This window comes from Callospermophilus lateralis, chromosome 13 (genome assembly GCF_048772815.1).
Source record: "Callospermophilus lateralis isolate mCalLat2 chromosome 13, mCalLat2.hap1, whole genome shotgun sequence".
NCBI lineage: Eukaryota > Metazoa > Chordata > Mammalia > Rodentia > Sciuridae > Callospermophilus > Callospermophilus lateralis.
Window position 1 is genome coordinate 36,276,846 of NC_135317.1, and position 23,279 is coordinate 36,300,124.

Consider the following 23,279-nt stretch of genomic DNA (forward strand, 5'->3'; position numbering starts at 1 on the left):
TAATTTTCACAATTATTGAAAGATAAAGAGTATCTGATATTTTCTAGGTATATAACAAATGGTTTTCTTGAATTCGATATTAAAGTAATTAGATCCATCCATGGCTTTGATTTTTTAATTTAAAATAGCTGATGAAAGATATAATAAACTCAATCACATACTCCTTTTGTTTAAGAAATGGCACTGGGCCAGGAATAAGAACTATTCCCTGATTGTACAAGAAGTAAATACGGTGGCTGAAGGCATGGGGAAGAGCAATGAGTTCGGTTGACCACATCAATGAGGCCTCTCTCTTGAAACCTGCCTCAAATCAAGGCCAGCAGGAAAGGGAAGTGAGGGCTTGGCCTGGCATTGACAGGAAGTACAGGGTCAATGCCATATGGACTATCTTCGTCTCTTAGTGTGGAATTTTGTTTCTGATTAACCTTATTCACCCTGAGTACTTTCCTCACAAGGCTGGGACCAGGAATGCCAGATGCCCTTTCTTATCATTTAGAATCTAAAGGTAAGTATACTCCCTCCTATATCTTTAGGTTGAATAAACCTACAAAGGATAATAGCTTGGTTTTCATTTCCTTTCTGTCTTTATGTAAGCAAATACAAACATTAGGGTGTAGCCTTAAGTACAATAATGTACTTGCCTCCAAGGTTACAACCTCATGTCAAATATAACTCTCTCTATGTAGAATTACTCTATAATAGCTCTATCTCTAAGTGATATCCTTCTACATCAGAGATTGTATTGTGTAGTAGTTAGGATCGACCTTATTATATCATACATAAAAAATAATCCACAAATCTTAAAAAAAGTGTGTGTGTGTGTGTGTGTGTGTGAGAGAGAGAGAGAGAGAGAGAGAGAGAGAGAGAGAGAGAGAGAGAAAACGAGTTGGCATAGGGAGACTCTTCTATACACACTGAGGAGGACTGGTCAGATGCAGATATACCTTCTGGAACAAGAGGCTTCTTGTAATATACAAGGGGAGACCTGGAGAGATTTGTTTTTGTATCTGCAATAAAACAATTCTATAGCCATGGGGATTGCACACCAGATTTTTAATGCTTCAAACTGGAAGTGATATATGTTATTTCTCACAGCATATTGGCCAGGACTTATTCACATGAACTCATTTAAGTGAAGAAAAGATATGAGGGAAAATATGCATAATTTGACAACAGGAAATATCTCTACCACATATGGTGGCAAGCTAAAAGCAATGCAGTATTTGTTAATAAATCAGTGACAATGATATTACCATTTGTCATTTTGATAAAAAAAATCACAATTTTCTTCCTTTTTTTTTTTTAGTACTAGGGGTGGAACCCAAGGGCACTTAACCACTGAGCCACATCCCCAGCCCTTTTTTGTATTTTATTTAGAGACAGGGTCTCACTGAGTTGCTTAGGGCCTCACTCTGTTGCTGAGGGTAGCTCTGAACTTGCAATCCTCCTGCCTCAGCCTCCCAAACTGCTGGGATCACAGGCATGCAGCACTGCACCTGGCAAGAGTCACAATTTTTGAATCAATAAAAATCAGTTACTTTCATAGACAAAAAACCCCCCAAAATTACTAATGTTTTCATCAACATATAACATCTATTGGTTAGTGACCATAACCACGAAGAGTCACTATTCAAAGCACACGGCATATATTGACTTGTTAAATCCTTATAAAATATATATGAGCTTACATATGAGCATGCTCTTGATATTAATATGTATGTTTAACAAGAAAATATAATCAGGATATGTTAATTTGAACAGAATCTTTTTAAATATGACTTTGCTACTTTTTTAATCCATTAAAGATTTACAAAAATGTAGTTACTTTGAATAAAACTAATTTTTTTTTTCACTTGAGAAGCATTGGGCATTTCAAATAGCCAAAGAGTAAAGCTTAAGTCAAAGCACCAGGTTTAATTTAAAGATAGGAATTGGCTCTGACATAAAGAGTAAATTTTTAAAATTTTATCAATTCAGGCAGAAAATTTTTGCTCTAGGTACAAAAGCTACAGTGCTGTGTATTAGGAAACCTAGAATAAAAATAGCCCTATGTCATCAGGTACAGAAAGAAACTGTTATGACTTGGATCTGGTTCAAGTTTTATAACACTTAGAGATAAGAGGTTTATTTTCCCTCCTCTCCTTCCTCTTAAAAGTTTTCCTGAATCCAAAACAAAACAAGTTTACAACAATAACAATTGCTTGAATATTAAAAAAATTTAAAATGAGATTTACGATGTTGTAAAATAACACTAATTACATATCTGTTATCACCTATTTACATTCAATGGCCTTTGAAAAATAATTGACAAACTAGGTATTGCAGGATAGTTATCTACTGGATGTCCTTCTATACTTTGACAAAGCACGTCCTGTTTCCCCAAGGATACAAAAAGGAGGGCTTCTTTCCCAGGTCCCTTAGCTGGGGCACAACTGCTACACAAGCAGATGAGACTTTATCCATCTTGGACAGCTTCCCTGAGCAACGTGGGACCAGCTTACCACCAACTCTAGGCTGCTTCTTTGGTTCCTTGCTGCCTTATGTAAGGAATACATTTGTCTCACGTAACTTGTCATGGCTGTTAGTGTTCTGTCACACTGGACTCAAGACAAGTTGGTAACTACTGCATATTGATTTTACTTCGCAGATATATTGGTGCTAAGTGGCTGATTTTAGCAAGTATCTATCAAGATTTTGGTAGTATCCTATGACACCATAGCTAAATATGGCTAGGTGTTTGTGCCACAAAGAATCAGCATGGAAACCAACAGAGCTGGTATTATTTAGTGTGACTTCTGGACACCTCACTTTTCCAGAGTTGTTGGGATTAAATTAAATTCAATGACAATAATGAGGATCATGATGATGCAAATCATATCTAACATTTATTAGGTAGCAACCATGAAGAGTTACGGCTCAAAGCACCTGGCATATATTAATTTTAAATCCTCGTGATCACCTTATAAGGTAAGTTTTGTTTTTATTCCCATAAATAAAATGAGGCACATATTGGATGGGACTTGTTCAATCTCACACAGCAAGAAATGCCTTAGTACAGAGCAGGCATTTCTGATGACAAGGTTCTTCACAACGAGCACCAAGGCTACCTGACCCCTTGATCGCTTCGGCAATGTATTTCCCTCTCCTTGCTGGTCCCTAGATCTGGGTTGTTCTTCCCTGAGATATTTGCATAGTTGCTTTCTCATTTTATGTAGGACTTTGCTCAAATGTGTAACTTTTGAAGAGACTGTTTCTGACCACTCTTATCAAGGTAGTAATTCTCTGTCACTTTCTTCCTATATCATTCAGGACATCTGTCACCATTACATGGTGTAATATTACAAATTACTTTATCATCTGCATCTGCCACCAGAATGTAACTCCCTCAGTAAAAGAACTATTTCTGTCCTGAATTTTCACACTTAATACCAAGAGTTAAATATATATATATATATATATATATATATATATATATATATATATATATATTTAATCTTAATCTATCTGTCCACCCATCCATTTACCCATCCTTCCATCCATTTATCTTTCCTTCCACACATCTGTTAATTAATCATTTTTCTGCCCTTACAATATAAAGTACTACACATTATTTAATCATTCACTATTAAAATATGTCACTTTTATTTACTTCACTAGGGTAAGACATTTATTATTTTTTCTACTTTTTGTTTCTTTTTCTCACACTTACTTCAAAAGAAAATCCTGAGCAATCTGAATGCAGCATTTAGAACACTCATAGGTTGAGCGGAAATATAGCTTTTCATCTTAACTAAGAAGGTAAGTTTTAAATTCAAACTCTACAGGGTTCTGTTTATACATTTATTTATTCTTGAACTTTATATGGGGCAATCACTGTTTTGTGATCTCCCAGGTTCAATTTGAATCCAGAGTGATTCTGCACTGAAATCATTACCATCATGCCACTATTTTCCACTCCAGATCAATTACTGTTTAAAGGACACTTAGGAGCCATATATAGAGTTTTTTAAGAGGAAAAAAATGAAAGATGTGAAATTGACTATAATAAAAAAAGATGTCTTTTCAAAGTAGGTGTGAAGACAATGCATTAGACATCTAAAATTATAATTATGCTGGATTCTTTTATTTCATTCTCAAGATATTTCTTTTCATGTTTAGGATTATTTGCAGGGGGATATGATGTGGTTTGCTACTTATGAATTTAAAGAGAAAGACAGAATAGCTGCTGTCTACTTATCAGATTTTATTGAATTCTAGACACATTTCCTATTCCCTAAATTATTTCTTCCTATTTCATGAACTGAAAGTTGGTCATTATTCAATTGAATTTTTCTTTGTTCAGTAGAAGAGGCAATATCTTAGATAATTATTGAATCCTACCTTGAGTTCCCAGGTTTACCAGTATCTTGGAGGGAGTTTACAGAGGAGCCTTGGAAATAGAAAACCCAAGGATCAGAGAGCCAAACAGAATCAGATCCTGAATGATAGTATAAAAAATTTTCCTTATTAGCTTGTCCAAAAAGGAAGAGATGCTTTTTAGTGTGTTCTTGGACCACAGAAAATGTCTATGTTTTTGCTTTAGTTATTCTTTTAGAAAGTAAAAAAACAAAAATTTATAGTAAGTTTAAGATAGTACCATCATGTATTGAGAACATTAAAAAATAAAAAATAACCATTAAATATATATCATTAATATGTACATGTACATATATATGTATACATGTATGTGTGGCATGCACACATTATATCATATATATTGTATATCATACTTATTTCCTTACTTCCACTTCAAATTTTAATCTTGATGATTTGGAAATTTAAAATACATACATACAGACCTCAGATTTAAGTCAGATTACCTTGGAGCAATCACAGATTATTAAGAGAGTTCAGGGGTCTAGACAGTTCCTGCCCCATAGACCTGAGGATCTATTCATTCTCCCAGTGGATAAAACCCTCCTCAGTGCTGCTACCCTCCAACCACCTGGCTGTGTCTTCCAATGATTATCTGTTAGCTCCCTCCCCATGCTAGTGCCTCTTTCCTTTAGACACAAGTAGCACCCAGGTCTTGCTGCTGTTTGAAGGTTGTTCCCATTGATTTGTATCTTGGGCTTTAGAGGGGAGTATTCTTAAATAACTTTGTGTGTAGGTTTTTCCATGGCTGGTTGACTTTGTTAACCAGGTGCTCTGTTTTGATGTGAAGACTTGGGAAACACTAAAAGCTATTCTGTCACTTTCATACCATCTTTCAGAATTTACTCTCATTTCTTTTTCGTATTTTAAAGAGGTCCACTGATTTACCATTTATAATTAAGATGCCATTAAGTTCACCTATATAAAGCCATATAAAGTTTAACATTTAATGACTTTAGTGTATTTATGAAGTTGTGGAACGATCACCGCAAACAATATTATAATATTTTCATCTTCTTATAAAATAAACCTTATAAATCATTCTCTCAGCCATACATAATTTCTAATCTACTTTCTATTTATACATTTACATAATCTAGACATTTCATATATGAGGTATCATAAATCAACTTTTTTTCCCTGTGTTTTAGATGGAATATGACAGAAATAAACATTATTGTTTTAAGTTCTATATCTCAACTAGAGAATGGCAACAATTTCACAATAAATTTTATGATAACCTATTTATATATGATATCAAATTAGTTTCCTAATAAAAGGCAATAAAGCAAGCTTTGAGTATGTGATACAGTAACTTTGCAATGTACCAAGAGTACATTAAATAAAAGCTTCTTTCTTTCTTTCTAAAATCTTAGAAAAAAACTTTTGAAGAATTTTTCCCCTTCAAGTTGCCAAAATCATTTACAAGAACTTCACATGTATTAACATATTTAATGTTCACCGAAACCTATGATGGGACTACCTGTTTATCATCTTAATTTTACTGATATGGAAACTGAGGCAAAGTGAAATGATGCAATTTCCCCAAGCTAAGTGGCAGAGCCAGATTCCACACCCAGGTATTTTGTTTCAAGATTCCTTGTTCTTAACTATATGCTAAGTGCCTCCCTGACTTATAGGTGTTCTGTCAAATACCATTCTCTTCAAAACTGGCAACAGTGGAAAACAACTAAGGGTAACATAGTCAAAGCTTCTTCCTATTGATCATCAGACATATGAGTGGCATATATCTTAAAACTAGGGGATTTCCAATATCATTGGTTTGAGTTCCATTCATAGTTTCCAAAGTTTCTCATAATACTTACAAATAATTAGTTCTATCTTAAGTAAGAAATACTTTGAAAATACTCCTTATTATATCATACTAAGCTATTGAAAACCAAGGACTCTATTGGTGTATTCAATATTGATTGATCATATTCAACTGCAAGTGACAGCATAATGTCTCTTTATTGAAAACATAGAAAGCATGTTAGACTTAAATATAGTTTATCAATAATTATAAGACATTAAAATGTCACCCAAATAAGATGAGTATCGGATTGAGTGGAATAAAATTACTTATCGTTACATAAATTAACAAACGACTTGAAAACAGGGAAGGGAAAAAACAGTGCAAATTTTTCCATGAGCCAGGCAAATTTTTCCATGAGCCAGGAATAATAACTCTCAGTTCCCTTCTGTCCTGAATCAACCCATCTAGGAAGCATTCTCCTTCCCTTAAAGGAAGGAATTTTTGTTGAATAAAAGCTTCTTTCTTTTTTCCTAAAATCTTAGAAAAAAAAACTTTTGAAGAATTTTTCCTCTTCAAGTTGCCAAAATCATTTATAGATTGAGTTACAAATTATAATAGAAAATCAACATATTACTGGGAAATTGACTAGGAAAGAATTTAAGAAGCACAGTCTCACGTCTAACATTCCCTTTTCATGATTATATGTGCGGAACCACATTTCCTTTGACACTCTACCCCAAACAGCTTCCAGCTCAGATTTTTGACTCCTGCATAGCAACAGATACTGAGCTATATGCTCCCTGGATCCTCAGGGGCACATGAGTTATGAACTTATGTAACATATTCAAGGTAGCTGAGTAGCATCTACCTCTTCTGGAAAGCAGGGTGGGGGGTAAAATTTTAAAGGATGTATTTCTTGTGAAGCAGAAACCTTTGAAGCAGCACTGCTCATAAAAAGAACAGATGCTATAACATCACCAAAAACCAAAGTCACATTTTTGAACTGCCTGAGTGAAAAGATATTTTAATATGAGAGCAACAATAAAATTAAACAGTATTCAGGTTTAGCTCTTCAGTCCCAGAGACTCGCCGCCAAGTGAATCAGTATAGGAAACCACAGAAGGCACATCCTTCATTGGCAGAATGTATCACAGGACTATTTTGGAAATCAAATGGAAAAATTTCCCCTAAAGAACTCTGCAAACGATGGAATTGTACAAATGTATCTATAATTATTTTTGACATTTTCTGGATAGTTTTATGAATAAAATCTCAGTGTAGTTATATTTCACATTTAGAAGTATGATAAAGGATAGCAAATTTTTTCAAGTTATTGTTTGTTCACATGCTGGAATAGCATTTTTAAATCTCCTGAGCATAGTTTTCAACACAAGTTTTACTTGAATTTATTTCTCAGCTTCTAATCTTTTTTACTGGTTCATTTTTCACTAATTTAAGCTTTAAAAAATGGATGTAAATCTTTTTTTTTTTTTTTTTTTTTTGGTCCCAAGGATTGAACCCAGTGCTTAACCACTGAGCCACATCCCCAGCCCTTTTTATTTTTTATTTTGAGATAGGCTCTTACTACGTTACTTAGGGCCTCGCTGAGCTGCTGAGGCTGCTTTGAATTTGCAATCCTCCTGCCTCAGCTTCCTGAGCCACTGATATTATAGGTGTACACTACCAAGCCCTGCTGGTTGTAAATCTTAAACTTACATTTTACAGTGTGTTGAAAAAAAATTTAAAGAATACATCCACGTGTTAGGGGATAGTGTGGAAAGAAGAGGGGAGTCCTTTCTGTAACTGATAAATGGAGAGGTATTGCTATCATCTGCATATTTATTTTCCCCTTAAATTTATATTTTGAACTCCTACCCTCCAAGATGATATTATTAGGAAGTAAAGCCTTTTTCAGGGAGTTTAGGTCATAGGAACTGAGCCTTCACTAATGGAATCAGTATCTTTATAAAATAGGCCCAGCGAAGCTCATTTGCCCTTCCAGAATGTGGGGACACAACAAGAAAGTTGTGTAAGCCAAAAAACAAGCCCTCACACAACATGGGGTCTGCCAGCACCCCACCTGCCAACCAGTCTGGGACTTTCCAGCCTCAAGAACTGTGAGAAATAATTTTAATAATTTTCGGTTGCTGATAAGCCACCCAGCTTATGTTATGTTGTTACAGCCTGTCAAATGGACTAATACAGAGGTTAGCTCTTAACTGTGTTGCAACATGTGAATTTGCATGTGTATTCAAAGTACACAACAGGACCTTTTATAACTCTGCTTCCAAATAGAAATGCTCTCCAGAAACTTACCAGTTGTGCAATTTGTAAATTCGATATCATCAATTGCAGCTCCTCCTCCCAGGTCCCTTGTCCTGATACCTTGAAAGATAACTTCAAAGTTTCTCTGCTTTCCTAGCAGAATGACAGCTTTTTGCCACTGATTACCAGGGTTCTGCCTGCTTTCTTGCCATACTTCTGAGAGTCCTTTATCTGTCTGAAGTTAAAAAGGGAAATAATTAAAAACAACAATGACAGCATTAATAATAAATACCCTGTTATTTAGCACAAAACCAACTGACCAATGAAAACTGAAAAAACATTGGAACATTGATAAAATGTCTTTAACAGAGTTTATCATTTAAGATTAGTTCCCCTCAAAACAGTATTTGGTGCTAGGTCACTTTGATTTTAGGATAAATATATAAGGCCCTTGTCTGAAACTTGTAATCGAAATATTGGAATAGAGGGGAGCATTTAATAGAATAGCATCCAGAAAATCAAATGAGATGTTCCAACAGATTAATACTGTACCACTATGAAATATATAATTTACAGGTACTTTGAATAATATAAACCAAAAAGAAAAATAAATGTCTATTAAAGAGGGATTCGAAAAGTTATAAATTCATGTTTTCATGCTTTGAAAAAATTAATATTAAAAATATGAGTAATGTCTTGTTCTGTTGCAGGAGAAATAGATATTATATGATTCTTTCTCTGGGTGATAGAAAGTGTAACCATGTATCAATTAACTTAAAATTTACTTTGAAAAACAATTATAAATTTATAGATAGATCCTTCAGCATTTTTCTGAAAACAATGATGAATCTCTATACTCAGAGTTAAGTGACTTCTACATGGAAGGGGATGGGAAATTCACATTTAATTAATGAAATGTCATATTTTTCTGACAACTAAAAAGAAGTTCTTTTTAAGGTTAGTCTTTGATTCACAGTGATGTTTTAGTGATTTGGAATCAAAGAGATTATTAATTAAATTAAAGATTAAAGTAGAGGGGTCTGTCTGACACTTACCAATATTAGAAGCATGAATATTGATGAAAGCCTTTCTTAATTCATAAACTTTATCAACTTTCCCTATGCATCTGCCTCCACAGTTACAAAACCACTCATCAGGTATACCAAGCCCCCAAAGATTTTCAACAAATAACATCAAAAAAGGGTTCATGTTTCCTTTTAATCAATAAAATATGAGCCATTTGTTAAATCTTACAACTGGGCTTCTAATAAAACAAAAAAGAAAGAAAAGAACAGACTTAAATATTCACTGTGATTTTATGTGATAGAAAAGAAAATGAGGGTAAATGATTTTGGAAAACATTCATGAGTATAAAATAGAATTTTATTATATTTGCTATTGTTTTAATTTGGATATAACATCAACTCTTATGCCTATAACTACCAGGTATTCATCCAAATGAACAAAGGAGATTTATTTATTTATTTATCCATTTATTTAGCAAATACTTAATGCTTATATGTTGCCAGTTGCAGATTTATATACTTTGGGTAAAAAAAAAGAATATAGGGAGCCTATCCTATAGGAGAATTAATCTAATATAGAATTTATAAAAAATAAATCACTATGAAAATGTTCTCTTTCTCTCTCTCTCTCTCTCTCAAACACACACACACATACACACACATACACAAACACACATCCTTAATGAAGAAAAAAAATTTTGAAAACTGATCATATAGTCAACTTGCAAATTTTTGTTCCATTTACAGAGCTCCTTTACTTACTTACTTGATATGTGGATTTCAACTCATTTTAAACCAAGAAAGACAAAAATTTCTCCCTTTTAACCCACTCATGTGAACTTTATTTCTTTAGTGCTACCAGAGATTGAACCCAGGGCCTCCTGCATGCTAGGCAAGTACTCTACCAGTAAGCTAAATCCCTAGCCCTTATGTAAATTTTAAATTGAAGACCTCAAGAAAATAAACATATAAAAAGTGATTAAACACACTAATAATAGTAAAAAAAAATAGGCACAAATACCAAAATGGTTAAATTACAGAAACTGGAGAAATGTTACGTATTCAATGTCATGTTTTTCCCAACCTGGAATTGATTCCCCACACAGTGTGTGTCCTGGCCCTGAGCCTGCATTGCACATTTGCTTTTGTAGTCAAAGTGTTGGCCGTCATACTTTACGCCGTCTGTCTTTCCTTTCTGGTCATAGGAAGGAAAGCAGCTAAAAGTACTAAAAAATATAAAGCCACTACAAATACAAAGGCATATTAATAAATAGAACCACTTGGAACTTCAGTATCATGTTTAAAGTGAATATCTAAACTTTTCACAAAGAATTAGTCCATTTTCCTGAAACCACTTAAGCAATCCTTCCTTTCTCCACTTATATCTTTATCATAATACAGATGTAGAGTTTCTACATCAGTCTCTGTTCTAGTCACCCATCAGTATCATACCTACTCAGTTACTATATTTTCTTTTTTCTGGAAAGATTTTAGTGGAGTTGCTTTTTCATGTTCCTCCTGGACATTACATATAATTATACAAAAATCTAAGAAGGCTTTGAAAAGTAGAAAGAAGATGGTAGACCTCAAGTCTCAAAGAACCACAAGATGGTGAATTGTTAATGTTTTCTTTTTTCATCACATACCCCAAGTAAATTATTAAAAACTAGCAACCTGGGAACTCCAATAGGCACACAGACTTCTCTTTCTAGCCAAAGGACTAGGAAAGGGCAAGTCTAATAAGAAAGGAAATACTTGGACAATAACTGTTCTATCACAACCAGACATCAGTGGAAAACCAATCAGATTCTCACCCACACACCAAAGGCTGGGCAGACAAGTCCGACTTCCATCCCTGTCAGGCTATACCAGGGTCCCCAAAACATCCCCCAAGATATTCTCAAATAAAAGGAAAACTAAGACATTCATCATAATATTGTGGTCTTATCATTTTGAAGTGCTTGTTATTTCTTTCTGCAATGGAACTCTGCCAAAAACAAGTCACACTTTCTTTGCTAATATTTATAACCGTTTTCTTTTTAATTTTTGTGGTGCCCAGGATTGAACCAAGGGTCACACCCACGGTAAACACGTGTTCTGCCATTGAGCTATATCCCTAGTCCCTACAGAAATCTTAATATTTGAAGAATCATTATACTCTTCCTCAAATACTCCTTTAAATCCAATTTTCATGACATTCTAGAAATGCAGAAACTATAGAAATGGTAAAAAATTCAGGGGTGCCAGTGGTCTGGGAGAGATGGAAAAAGACTTCAATAGGAGAAGCACAGGGAAACATTTTATGAGAGAAAAATTTCTCTATATATTACACAGTAATAAATGTAAGCCATTGGGCATTTATTAAAACCCATGTCACTTTACAACACAAAGACTAAACTTAGTGCATATGATTAGAAAAATAAAAAATTTGAAATATTCACTCAAAAATTTGAAATATTCCAGGAAAAAATGCAGAATCTGACAAATCAGTCTAAACAAGACAAAGGTGTGAAAAACCTCACTGAGGAGATGAGGGAATTAAATTTGGAAATGAGTAGGGCTTATAAAAATAAAAGGAAAAGGAGATGCACATAGGCATTCTGGAAAGCTGCAAGAGTTCTGAAATACCCTAAAGATGTACACTAGAACTGAAAAAATAATTACATTTCTGGAAGATGATGGGAGCCAGGTTTCCAGTGTTCCAGTGAAAGGTTACAGATAAGCTAAGGGAGGAGCCTAAAATGACCCATGTGGTAAGGGAGTATGTTTGGAAACGGCATGATTTGATATTTAGATTAGTATAAACACGAATGGTTACATAAAGAAATATTTATAGATACATGTATATACACAGAAATATATATTTACAGATTAGTAACCAGACACACACACACACACACACACACACACACACACACACCAGCTTAGAGGCCCTACAAGCAATAAGACCTGACTTAATGCTCAGATCTGGTTTCTAAAACCAATTTCCAGTAAAAAGAACTGGGGCCCTTGGAGAAATAGCTGATTCTGAACTGGCTCAGGAAACACACAAAAGCCTTAGCTAGAAGGTGAGCAAGAGCTTAAATAAATACCCAAAATGACAGGGGGTATGTAAAAGCCATACAGAAGTCAACTAAAAGAAGCCTCAGTGCCCAAAGAAAGAACTTGAACAACAAAATAAATGATGTATTATTGAACTACAATGTCCAGTCTATAAGAAATACCAATGGATCCATACTAATATAAACAAATGGTTGAATAAATAAGTAATAGGAAGAACAGATAAACCCTCTCCACACTGAAGGATTCTGAATCATTTGCATAAATACTCCAGTGTTAAGCAGGTGGACTGTAAATTGCCACTCCTTCAGTGTAGACTGCATGCAGTGACTCTTTTAAAGAGGACAATGTGAAAATGGAGGGGAAACCTGACACTATTTCAGGCCAGGTGATCCAGGTTGATATCACCAGTCATATCTCATTTTGGTAGCACGCATCCTTGATAAGCTGTGAAAACAATGGCACCCCCTGGGGTCTCACTCTCCAAACATATTACCCAAATCAAATAAGCATCTGATGATTAAATACAGTGAATGGAGAGTCTTCAAAATATCTGGTCACTACTCCTCAAAACTGTCCACATCATCAAAAGGAGGAAAATCTGAGAAACTACCACAAACAAGTAGAGGCCAGGAAATACAAGTAATACAAGAAAAATAGGACATTAGGGGCAAAATGAGGAAATCTGGATTAAAAAAATAGACTTCAGTTACTAATAAAGTCCATTGTTGGCTTATTTATTGAGACTAAGGTACTGTAAGATGTTAATAACAGGAAAAAAAGAGTGTGGGTCAAAAACTGTTCTAAAATTTTAAAAATCTATTCAATATTAAAAATCTTCTCTTATTACATGAGCATTTTATGCATCATGAATATTATATATACAAATTATGTAATTCTCGTAAGTAACAAGAATTTATCAAATCAAATCTAAGAAAGTCAGAAAAAGTAAGCAGTATTTGACTTTTGTTCATTTTTAATGTAGAAGAAAGCATAGTTTCTTTTATTTTAACATTTGGTGAGCAAGTTTTTTAATTTTATTTTTATTTGTTCTTTTTACATATACATGACAGTAGAGTGTACTTTGACATGTTGTACATACATGGAGCATAACCTATTCCAATTAGGATCCAATTCTTGTGGTTTTATATGATATGGGGTTTCACTGGTTGTGTATACTGGTTCCACTGGTTGTGTTATGACCAATCCATTCTACTGCCTTTCCTATTCCTATCCCCACTCAGTTCCCTTCATTCCCATTTGAAGCGATTATGAAGTCAAATAACAATAAGTGCTGGCGAGGATGCAGGGGAAAAGGTACATTCATACATTGCTGGTGGGACTGCAAATTGGTGTAGCCAATTTGGAAAGCAGTATGGAGATTCCTTGGAAAGCTGGGAATGGAACCACCATTTGACCCAGCTATTCCCCTTCTTGGACTATACCCAAAAGACCTAAAAAGAGCATACTACAGGGACACAGCCACATCAATGTTTATAGCAGCACAATTCACAATAGCTAGACTGTGGAACCAGCCTAGATGCCCTTCAGTAGATGAATGGATAAAAAAAAAAATGTGGCATTTATACACAATGGAATATTACTCAGCACTAAAAAATAACAAGATCATGGCATTTGCAGGAAGTTGCATTAGAGCAGATTATGCTAAGTGAATTTAGCCAATCCCTAAAAAAACAAATGCCGAATGTCTCCTCTGATATAAAGTGGGTGACTCAAAATGGAATAGGAAGGAAGAGCATGAGAAGATTACCACTAAATAGGGAAGAGAGGTGGGAGGGAAAAGGAAGGAGAAGGGGAATTGCACAGAAGATGGAAGAAGACCCTCATTGTTATACTGAATACATGTATGATGTTGTGAGGAGAAAAAAAAAAAAAAGTGTGTCACATTAGATTGGGTAGAGAGATGGGAGGGGAGGGGAGAGGAAGGGAAGGGGGATAGGAACGGCAGCAGAATAGAATAGACATTATGATTGCTGTATGTATATAGGTGACTCTAAGACCAGTGTGATTCTGCAATCTGTACAATCAGAAAAATGGAAAATTATACCCCATTTGATTCAAATGTATGGATTGTGAAGATCATTGTAATGTCATTTGTAGCTAATAAAAAAAAGAAAATAACGTACTTTAAAAAAAAAAAAAAAAACTCCACAGAAAAACAGCATCCTCTGTGGGTTGTCAACCAAAATTACATCAAACAATTTTAAAAGAACTGGGAACTTCTTATCAATCCTACCTTACTTTGTCTCCCTAGCAGGAAGTTCAGTGGCTACTCAGCCTGCGCAATTGTACCAATTCATTAAAAATAAATAAATAAAGACCCCACTAAAAAAATTTTTGATTATATATCTCTCAATTTATTTTGTCATCTAAATAAAAAAAAACATTTTTGGAACAGTCAGTAGAATAAATCTAATGCAATTTTCCTATGTGCACATATGAAAATACCTTGTGCCCACTGACAAGAATGGAGTTCTAATTAGAGTAAGATATATTCTATGCTTGTATAATTTTATCAAAATGAATTGTATTATCATGTATAACTAAGAAGAACCAATAAAAAAAGAAAAATCATTACATTTAAATAAACATAATGCTCACAAAATATTAAGCATGTGAATGATATCAAAGAAGATTCAATGCCATATAAGAATCCTTTTAAATCTAACAACAAAAGAAAATCATTTCATATGTGTTTCAATGGAATCACTGCATAGTCCCCAGTTTTATTTCCTGCCAAGGGAAAGACTAGAATGTAGGATATTTCAAGCCACATAGATGGTTTTACTGACATTAAAATCCTTCACACTTAAAATAAAATATATTTTAAAAATCTTTTAAGAAATGGAAAAGAATGGATAAAATTTTGAATATCTGTATCTATATATATGTGTGTATGTGTGTGTGTGTGTGCGTGTGTATTTCTTTAAGTAATCTAAAATATTAAGTATCTGAAAAAAAAGTGAGTACCTGTAATAAAAAATGTTTATTCCTTAAATTGCAAATATATCAAAAGTTAATTTATATATGCTAATGCTATTTTGATTCTCAAAAACAGTGAAAACAAGTATAGATGATTTAAAATTTGCATAAGATCTCTTACTCAAAACTCTCTTACAAATAGCTAATATCATTAGAAGACAATCTGAAGTCAGTGGCTCTGGTTTTTCCAGGAAATTTTCTACCTTAAAAGAATAATTTAGAGGGTTAAACAAATTTACTCATTGGGTAGATATTTGCAATCATAGACATTTTCAAAAATATTTTACATGTGTTGTCAAATTATTTTAAACAGGCAGTAGACCCTCACTTGTTTGATAGAATAGCATTCCTTTAAATTCAAAACACTTATTTCCTGACAATTTTCTTTGAAGATTTGGGCAACTAAAATGGGACCCTCAGGTGACTTAGGCAGTTTAATGCAAAGCATTATAAAGATGAGTGAAACTGAAGTTATACAAATCATTTTTTTGTAATCACTTTCATTTTTTTACTATACCAATCTTTGCTTCCCAGGATTTCAAACCACAGAATCATAAACTCGTTCACATTCTATAATAGAAAATTTAGCTTGTTTCTGTTCATACAAACACACACATGACATAAAGGCCCCTATATACAAGTATATGTTTGTTTTTGTAATATCTCAGCTAGAAAAAGGCCTTCAAAGTTGCTCCTTTGGGATTAAGAGCTACATTCTTTCAGGGATTGTTTTGTTTTGTTTTGGTACTGGGGATTGAACCCAGGGGCCCTTAACCCCTAAACCACATCCCCAGCCTGTTTTATATTTTGTTTAGGGACAGGGTCTTGCTAAGTCGCTGAGGAACTTGCAATCCTCCTGCCTCAGCCTCCAAGCCACTGGGATTACATGCACGTGCTGCCATGCCCTGCAAAAGCCACGTTCTTAATATGGTATAAAGAGATTCTCACGCTGCTGGTCACATCTGTCCACAAAGCAGTCATGATATCCTCAAGCACAACTTATTTGATCTTTTTCATTCTGCACACACTTGTTCGCTTTTTCCCTCATGTCTATTTGGTAACATAAACCACATTCCTGACTAGAAGTCAATAATACAACATCTGAAAACTCTTTAGGTCTTCAAACATAGCTAGCGAAGTTAAATCATTTTTCTTCTATGATGGCCTCAAGTGAATAGTCACACATATTGGGTCTGCACCTCAAGGGTTCCACAGTATCTCTGTTCCATGGCCATTTTCTCATCCACTAAATATATCATCAAGATATTCTTCAAGCAGGAACATGTGGGCACTGATGGTCCATGTGGTAGAGTAGCTGTGGCATGGATCCATCTTTGTAGAGGTAGTGCGAATTACGCCTAAATAAGTAGTGTGCATGTTCAATAAGCACTATCCTTGATGTGCCTATTGAACAAAATTGGTCAATCAAGTGATCTTATGAAATTAATGCTTATAATGTAACTGAAGGATGCCCATGATTGATAAGCAGACAGCACAATCTCAGGTTAAAGGAGCTCAGAGGCCTCTGCTCAATCTCATTTCATACCAGGCTTCTCTTTATTTTTCCTGCTCCTGTTATACCCACCCTCCCTTAGTCCTTCAATGGCCAAGCTCCCCCCCCATCTCAGAACATTTATAGGGAATGCTCTTTCTTTTTCCTCCATTCCAACCTAGTTTATTCCTATTCACTTCCCAGTCAAATTTTCACTTCTTCCTGGCAGTCCTCATGGACACCCTCAACAAGGGCCCCTGCCACACAATCTCAGAGCACAGCGTACTTCTTAACAGCACTAACCACAGTTACTATTTTTTGTATAGTGTCTTACATATAGGAGGTGCTCAACAAATAACTGCAAATGAAATAAATTCCTCTACAAATACACACTCATGTGAAGAGGAACAGGACTGCATTACATAACTGAGTGTTGGAAAATGGTGTGCAATTGTATCAGTATAAAAGAACTAAACTAGCTGTTTTTTCCCCGCCAAACTGTGGACAAGGGCTTTATGATTAGTCTGGGGAGAAAGAGAAGACACAGCAGGATGCACTTACTGGAATAACAGCAAAGTGGAATTTAGGGACTGGACTTTCCCCTTTCAATGTCACCTTGAGAAAATATTTCAGAAGTTTCAGATGGTTACTATTCTCATATGGAACTGATTTGCTTTCATTTTTACAGCAACTTTCACTTTTCACTTTCCAAAACTGTATTAATTGTCTGTCTTCCCACCACAGTGTAAAGTCCCTGGGGACACATGAGGAACAGAGCCTTCTCCATCTTATTCACCTCTGGATCTTGCATGCCTTAAAGACAGCTTGGCCGAGTGTAGACACTGAACATTCATTTGTTTAATGAATGCATGTACATTTCATCTAAACTGAGTGAACTAAGATGTTGAATAGACTTGTTACCATTGGCTGAAAGTTTATTCAAAAATTCCCTGAATGACTCCAGGATCTTAGATTCTGTCTGTGCTAATGGTAAAAACTAATTTTAATGGGTTTATATTACATAACTAAATTTCACACACGTTGAATTAACATTTTAAAACTCACCAAAAGGTATTTTTCCACCAGTGAGTTATTATAATTATGTAGGTAAGTTTCCTAGCACCTACTCTTGTTGATCTAAATCTTTGATGATATAAAAAGTAGCGAGAAGTGTGTGAAATGTTGAATAGGTCATGGAGCTTATTGTTCTCACAAAGTAACTTTCAGAGTGACTCTTGCAAGGTCTTGGCTACACTCTGTATGGAAAAGGCTCACTAACCCAATTAAGATCCCTCTCTATGATATTCAAGATGATTTTCTACTTAGAGGTTGATGGCCGATTTTCACCGTCTTTCACAGTACATTTGGTTTCTGAAGGAGAAAAGAAAAAAATCATATGGTCGGACATAGAAGAACAATGGGAAAAAATAAAAGTGAAAAGTCCTTAGGAAGCACCTGACAGGAAGAATAATAAGAAAAGGCAGCAATGTCAAAAGCAAGATGTCAGTTATGAATGATTTTATGTGTCTCATGGCATTCGGTCGTTCATGAGGTTGATAACCATTCAGTGCAAACAGAACAGCATTTTACAACAAAATTACTGTATAACACTCAGTTCACTTGTTTTCCTCAAAGGGTGGAGAATAATGAAAGAGAAAATAAAACCAATGTATGCATGGGAGAGGGCAATCTTTCAATCTCAATAAATGAACGACAATCTTCAAGCTAATATTTTTGTACAAAATTATTTTTCCGAAGGAACAACTGTATATATTGTTTACAAAGCATAAATGAAAAACTTTCAGCAAGTATTAAAAGTTAAGTTCTCAGTATTAAACTTTATGAAAACCAACACTAAAAGTAGACACAAAATAAAATATATAAAGGTATGAGTACTCAGCAAAGTATATATTATGTATGTGTAAGAAATATCTTGATTGAATAAATCACTGGATTCACCAAAATAGAAATTCTCTTTTGTATTTTCTTAACAGTAGATAAGTCAAAATGTCTAAAATTGACTATTGACTACAAATAGTCTCATGTCAGTTTTGTCAGACTTGATGTCAAGTGAGTTTCCAATTTTCAAAAAAATATATATTTTTCGATATTGAATTGATGTATGGGGGCAGGGTTGTGAACTATGGGTCCTAATACATAGCATGTGATGGTTTAAAGAGATAATACAGGTAAAAGATTTCAGATAGCACATGGACATGGGACACAAAAGCTCTTTTGATGTTGCTGATGGTGATGATATTGATGGAGAAGAAGAGGCAGAGATAAGGAGACTAAGGAGGATTTGGGGTTACCATGAGAAAAAAAAAAAACAATGTTAGAGAAATAAAATGACAGAAGGTCTCATTCAGAGGTGGAATTTCAGAGATAAAGAACTGAGAACCGGAGAGATTTCAGGTGAAGATATGTTTCTGAGGTAGTTGCAGAGATGTGGAGGTTAAAGAGAAGAAAAAGGAGAAAGTCAGGTAAGCATATGTAGGAGCTTTATAAAGAAGGAATAACTTTGATAAAATTGACCAAACATGGAACATGCAGCAAATGCTAGAAAAGTTTTTGGAGATCAACCATTTGCCTCTTGATAACCAACATCCCGTCTCCCAAGGCTTCCCTCCTTTCCCAAAGCAAGAAATAAATGTTGGCAGCAGGGGACAGTGAGAGTGGGTCCAACTGTTCTTTACTCTGTCCACAAGGTGGGGTCGTTGACCTAAATCAGTTGACTTGCTCAAAGCTGGAGAGATGAAGAGAAAGAGGCCAAGTAGGTACAGTTCCTGATTCTTGTAATTCAGGAAATAACCACAAGTAAACTGTGATGGTTGGTCTACTGCTATGCTTATGTATAACTACATGTAGCATTTGTACATTCCTTACTGGGATGAGTTTCTTCATGACAAATGTCATGTCTCATTTCAGTCTTTCTTTATCAAAGATGCCTAATACAGTATCCTATGTAGAGGATGCTCAATAAACCAAGTTATCAAAACATTTTAGTTTTCCTATGTATATGCCCTATATATAAGTAATAACAACACTAACATGATAATAGCTGTAATTTTATTAAGGTTTTAGGTACAGTGTATGCAATGTTAATATCAACCCTGAAATTTATGTTATTAATCCCTTTTACAAATAAGAAAACAGAAGCTCTGAGTAGTTAGAAAGCTTGAGACTGAGAACACATAGTAGGAAATGTAAGGTAGAACAGAGATGGCACACAGATTTATCTGAATCTGATACCCATGTTGACACTCTTACCTAGAACTAAGAGCTATATGGAAAAGCACGATCTACAAAGCAGGTCTCAAGTCTCTGCTAGAAGAATTGTAATATGGATTCCACTTTAAGGGGCAATAACAACATTCATTTTATCATTTATAATGTAGACATTTTAACTGCTGAAATGCCAGAGTAAGAATAAAAAATAAAATTTCAATTTGGTTTAGCCTCTCAATTTATTATGCATATAAAAATTATGAAAGCCAGCCTCATTAAGGTTTAATATAATAAAGGAGCTCTGTTCATCCCTTAAAGGCTTGGGCAATAGTGCTAAGACTCAAATGCTCATGAATAATGGAAGCAATTATCAATGTATGGTAAGATATTTACTATGGACAAGAATACTATACAAAAAGAAAAATTTTATATTTTATTTATTCATGTCCTTGTATCAAGTATTAAAAATAGAGATACTGGAGAATAACAAGATAAAAGTAAGTGATAAAACTTCCTAAGCAAAGTTCATGTGGTAAAAATAAGTAAATCTTAGGACTATACCAGGACTTAGATATTGGCCACAGACATTCTTCATGGTCACACTTATTAGTTAAAAGAAACTGCAAGAATACACACTCATGTACACTTACACATCTGTATGTCTTTAATTTAAAGGAAGGTGATCAGAAGTATTAGAACATACTAAAAAGGATATAGAATTCTCTCCATATACTTGAGATGTAAGAGTTCCTTCTCATTTATCAAAAACTGACAATTCCAAAACTGCATGTCATGACCAATTAGTGATGTCTTTCATGAGAACTGGCTGGGAGACAGCGCTTTTTATAGGTATCTCCCATCCTTTCAACTCTATAAATGAATTAAACTTTTTCACCACTTTCAAACTTGAATCATCAATATTTACTTCATTTTGAGCTCAATGGAGTATCCTTGAAATAACTCAACTCTCCACCAATTTTACATGTCATTCACCACCCTGAGCCTCTTTTTGCTCATCAAAAGCATGACAAGTGCCAAATTTACCTTGCAGGGTTTGGTGAGCATTGGGGATCAAGTGTTTAAAGCTTTTAACATGATGCCTGGCATATAGAAGGCATTTATGTTTTACCAATAGGTGTTCATACATGAACATTTATTAGGATTTTGAACAAATTAAAAATTTATTCCTAAAATATAAATCATAATTGTTTTAAAAATATCATCTCACCCTATTTTCTTGAGAAATACTTTGAGAGAAAGGATAAAGAAAAGGGAAACCAAGAAAAAAATTATATACATTATTTAATTTCTCATGGATTTGATAAATGCTTTGGGATTTGGGCAGGAAGTGAATGAGCTGGTATCCTCTAGTTCAAAATGGACCCCAGGGATAAATATTTACCCTGCAATTGCCCTATTCCATAATGCCCTGGACCAAGAATTTTCCACATTAAACCCATTTGTGCTACCAAGAAATAGAGGTCTTTCCCTTCTTGCTAGGCTTTCTAGTTCTAACCATCTCAGAAGAAAGCTCAAATCCTTACATAACAGAGAATAGGCACAGTGTCATTCACCTATGTTTCACCCTTGAAGTTTACTACAACTCACCAGGAATCACCACATCCTTCTTCTAATCCACACTTATTGTCTTCAGTTTAAATAAATAAGTATGTATGAATACATGTGTAAACCTGTGCAACCATGCACACACTCACACACATACAACAATGACCCGTTCAATGCTACTATTTCTTGAAAGTCACCAGAAGCCATTTTTTCCCCAATAGGTATAACACATTTTTTTTTCAATTTTACTCTATAGGTTCTTTTCTTTCTTTCTTTTTTTATTGTTAGTTGTTCAAAACATTACAAAGATCTTGACATATCATATTTCATACATTTGATTCAAGCAGATTGTGAACACATTAATGATGAAGGAAAAGAAAGGGGGAAATCATGAGTAATTGTTAAGATTAAACTGAAGTAAGATTTCAAAAGAAATAGCCCAAACTCTATTATTAAGGCCAATATAGAAAAGACTGATTTTTGAAGGCTAATAAAAAGGGTTCAGGTTTACTTTTCACATTGTCATTTAATAGCTGTTAAGGGCACATCAGACTCTCTTGGAAACCAACTCTGGCATATGAAAAGATGGAGAAGAGAAAACCCCAGACACTGTTTAATGATGTAATTTGAAACTATAATAATTGAAAAGGAAAATCACAAAATCACTCAGATCAAACCATCGATAAGGCTTTGGGAAAGTGGTCACTATGTTTTGATCCTACCCGCTTCCGCTTTGTATCATTTTTCCTTTTATTTCACTCTTTGGTTCTCTTGACATTCAGTTTTAAAGAGCTACTATTGTGTCAGCTAGAGACTCACAATTTTCTGGTACCTGATGTTAATCTGGTTGCGGGTATCTGCTGCCAAGCAAACTGAGGTCAGAGTTTTATTGATTTTGGACACAAGCCATTCCAAGACTTGGAGAGAAAAAACTAATGTGATTTTTTAGAACAAATTTTAATATTTAATGCCAAACACAATTGGAGGACTTTCTGAATTCCAGAATAGGTAATATCGGATTGTCCATTTCACAAAAGCAGTACATTTTTTGGGAACAGCTCATTGTAGCTTTGAAAATTATTTTTCTGGTTTTTGAAATATAGCTGTAAAGAGGCAGATCTCATTGTAATGTATGCTTTGTATAGGAAAGTCAGTAATGTCTCCTTTATATTATAGTTTTATACTTGAAATTAGTTAAGAATACCTTAAGGGATAATTGGCATCAGTCCGGAAACACTGGCTAGACTCTTGCTTCAATTTATTTAATTAAATATATATTCAAATAAATTCTGTTTTTTAAATTTAGACTATGAATTCCTTATCAATCTCCTCTTTAATTGGTTTCATTTATATTTTTATATGCCATCCCTGTGAGATTAACATCTGACATGAATGATCCATATGACATCACCTCATTTTGTTGTTAGATTCGACTCAGCCTCTTCCTATGTCAAACTGCTCACTGTGGGGA

At 34.4% G+C, this 23,279-nt stretch overlaps 1 protein-coding gene across 1 annotated transcript in view; it reads right to left on the reverse strand.

Annotated features, from left to right (window-relative positions):
* The window catches only part of Malrd1 (MAM and LDL receptor class A domain containing 1), a 638,713-nt gene that overhangs the window by 224,268 nt on the left and 391,166 nt on the right, over positions 1-23,279 (reverse strand). The window contains exon 29 of the mRNA XM_076872892.1: positions 8,486-8,669. Within this exon, the coding sequence (XP_076729007.1) occupies positions 8,486-8,669 (184 nt within the window). The remainder of the gene's footprint in view (positions 1-8,485; positions 8,670-23,279) is intronic.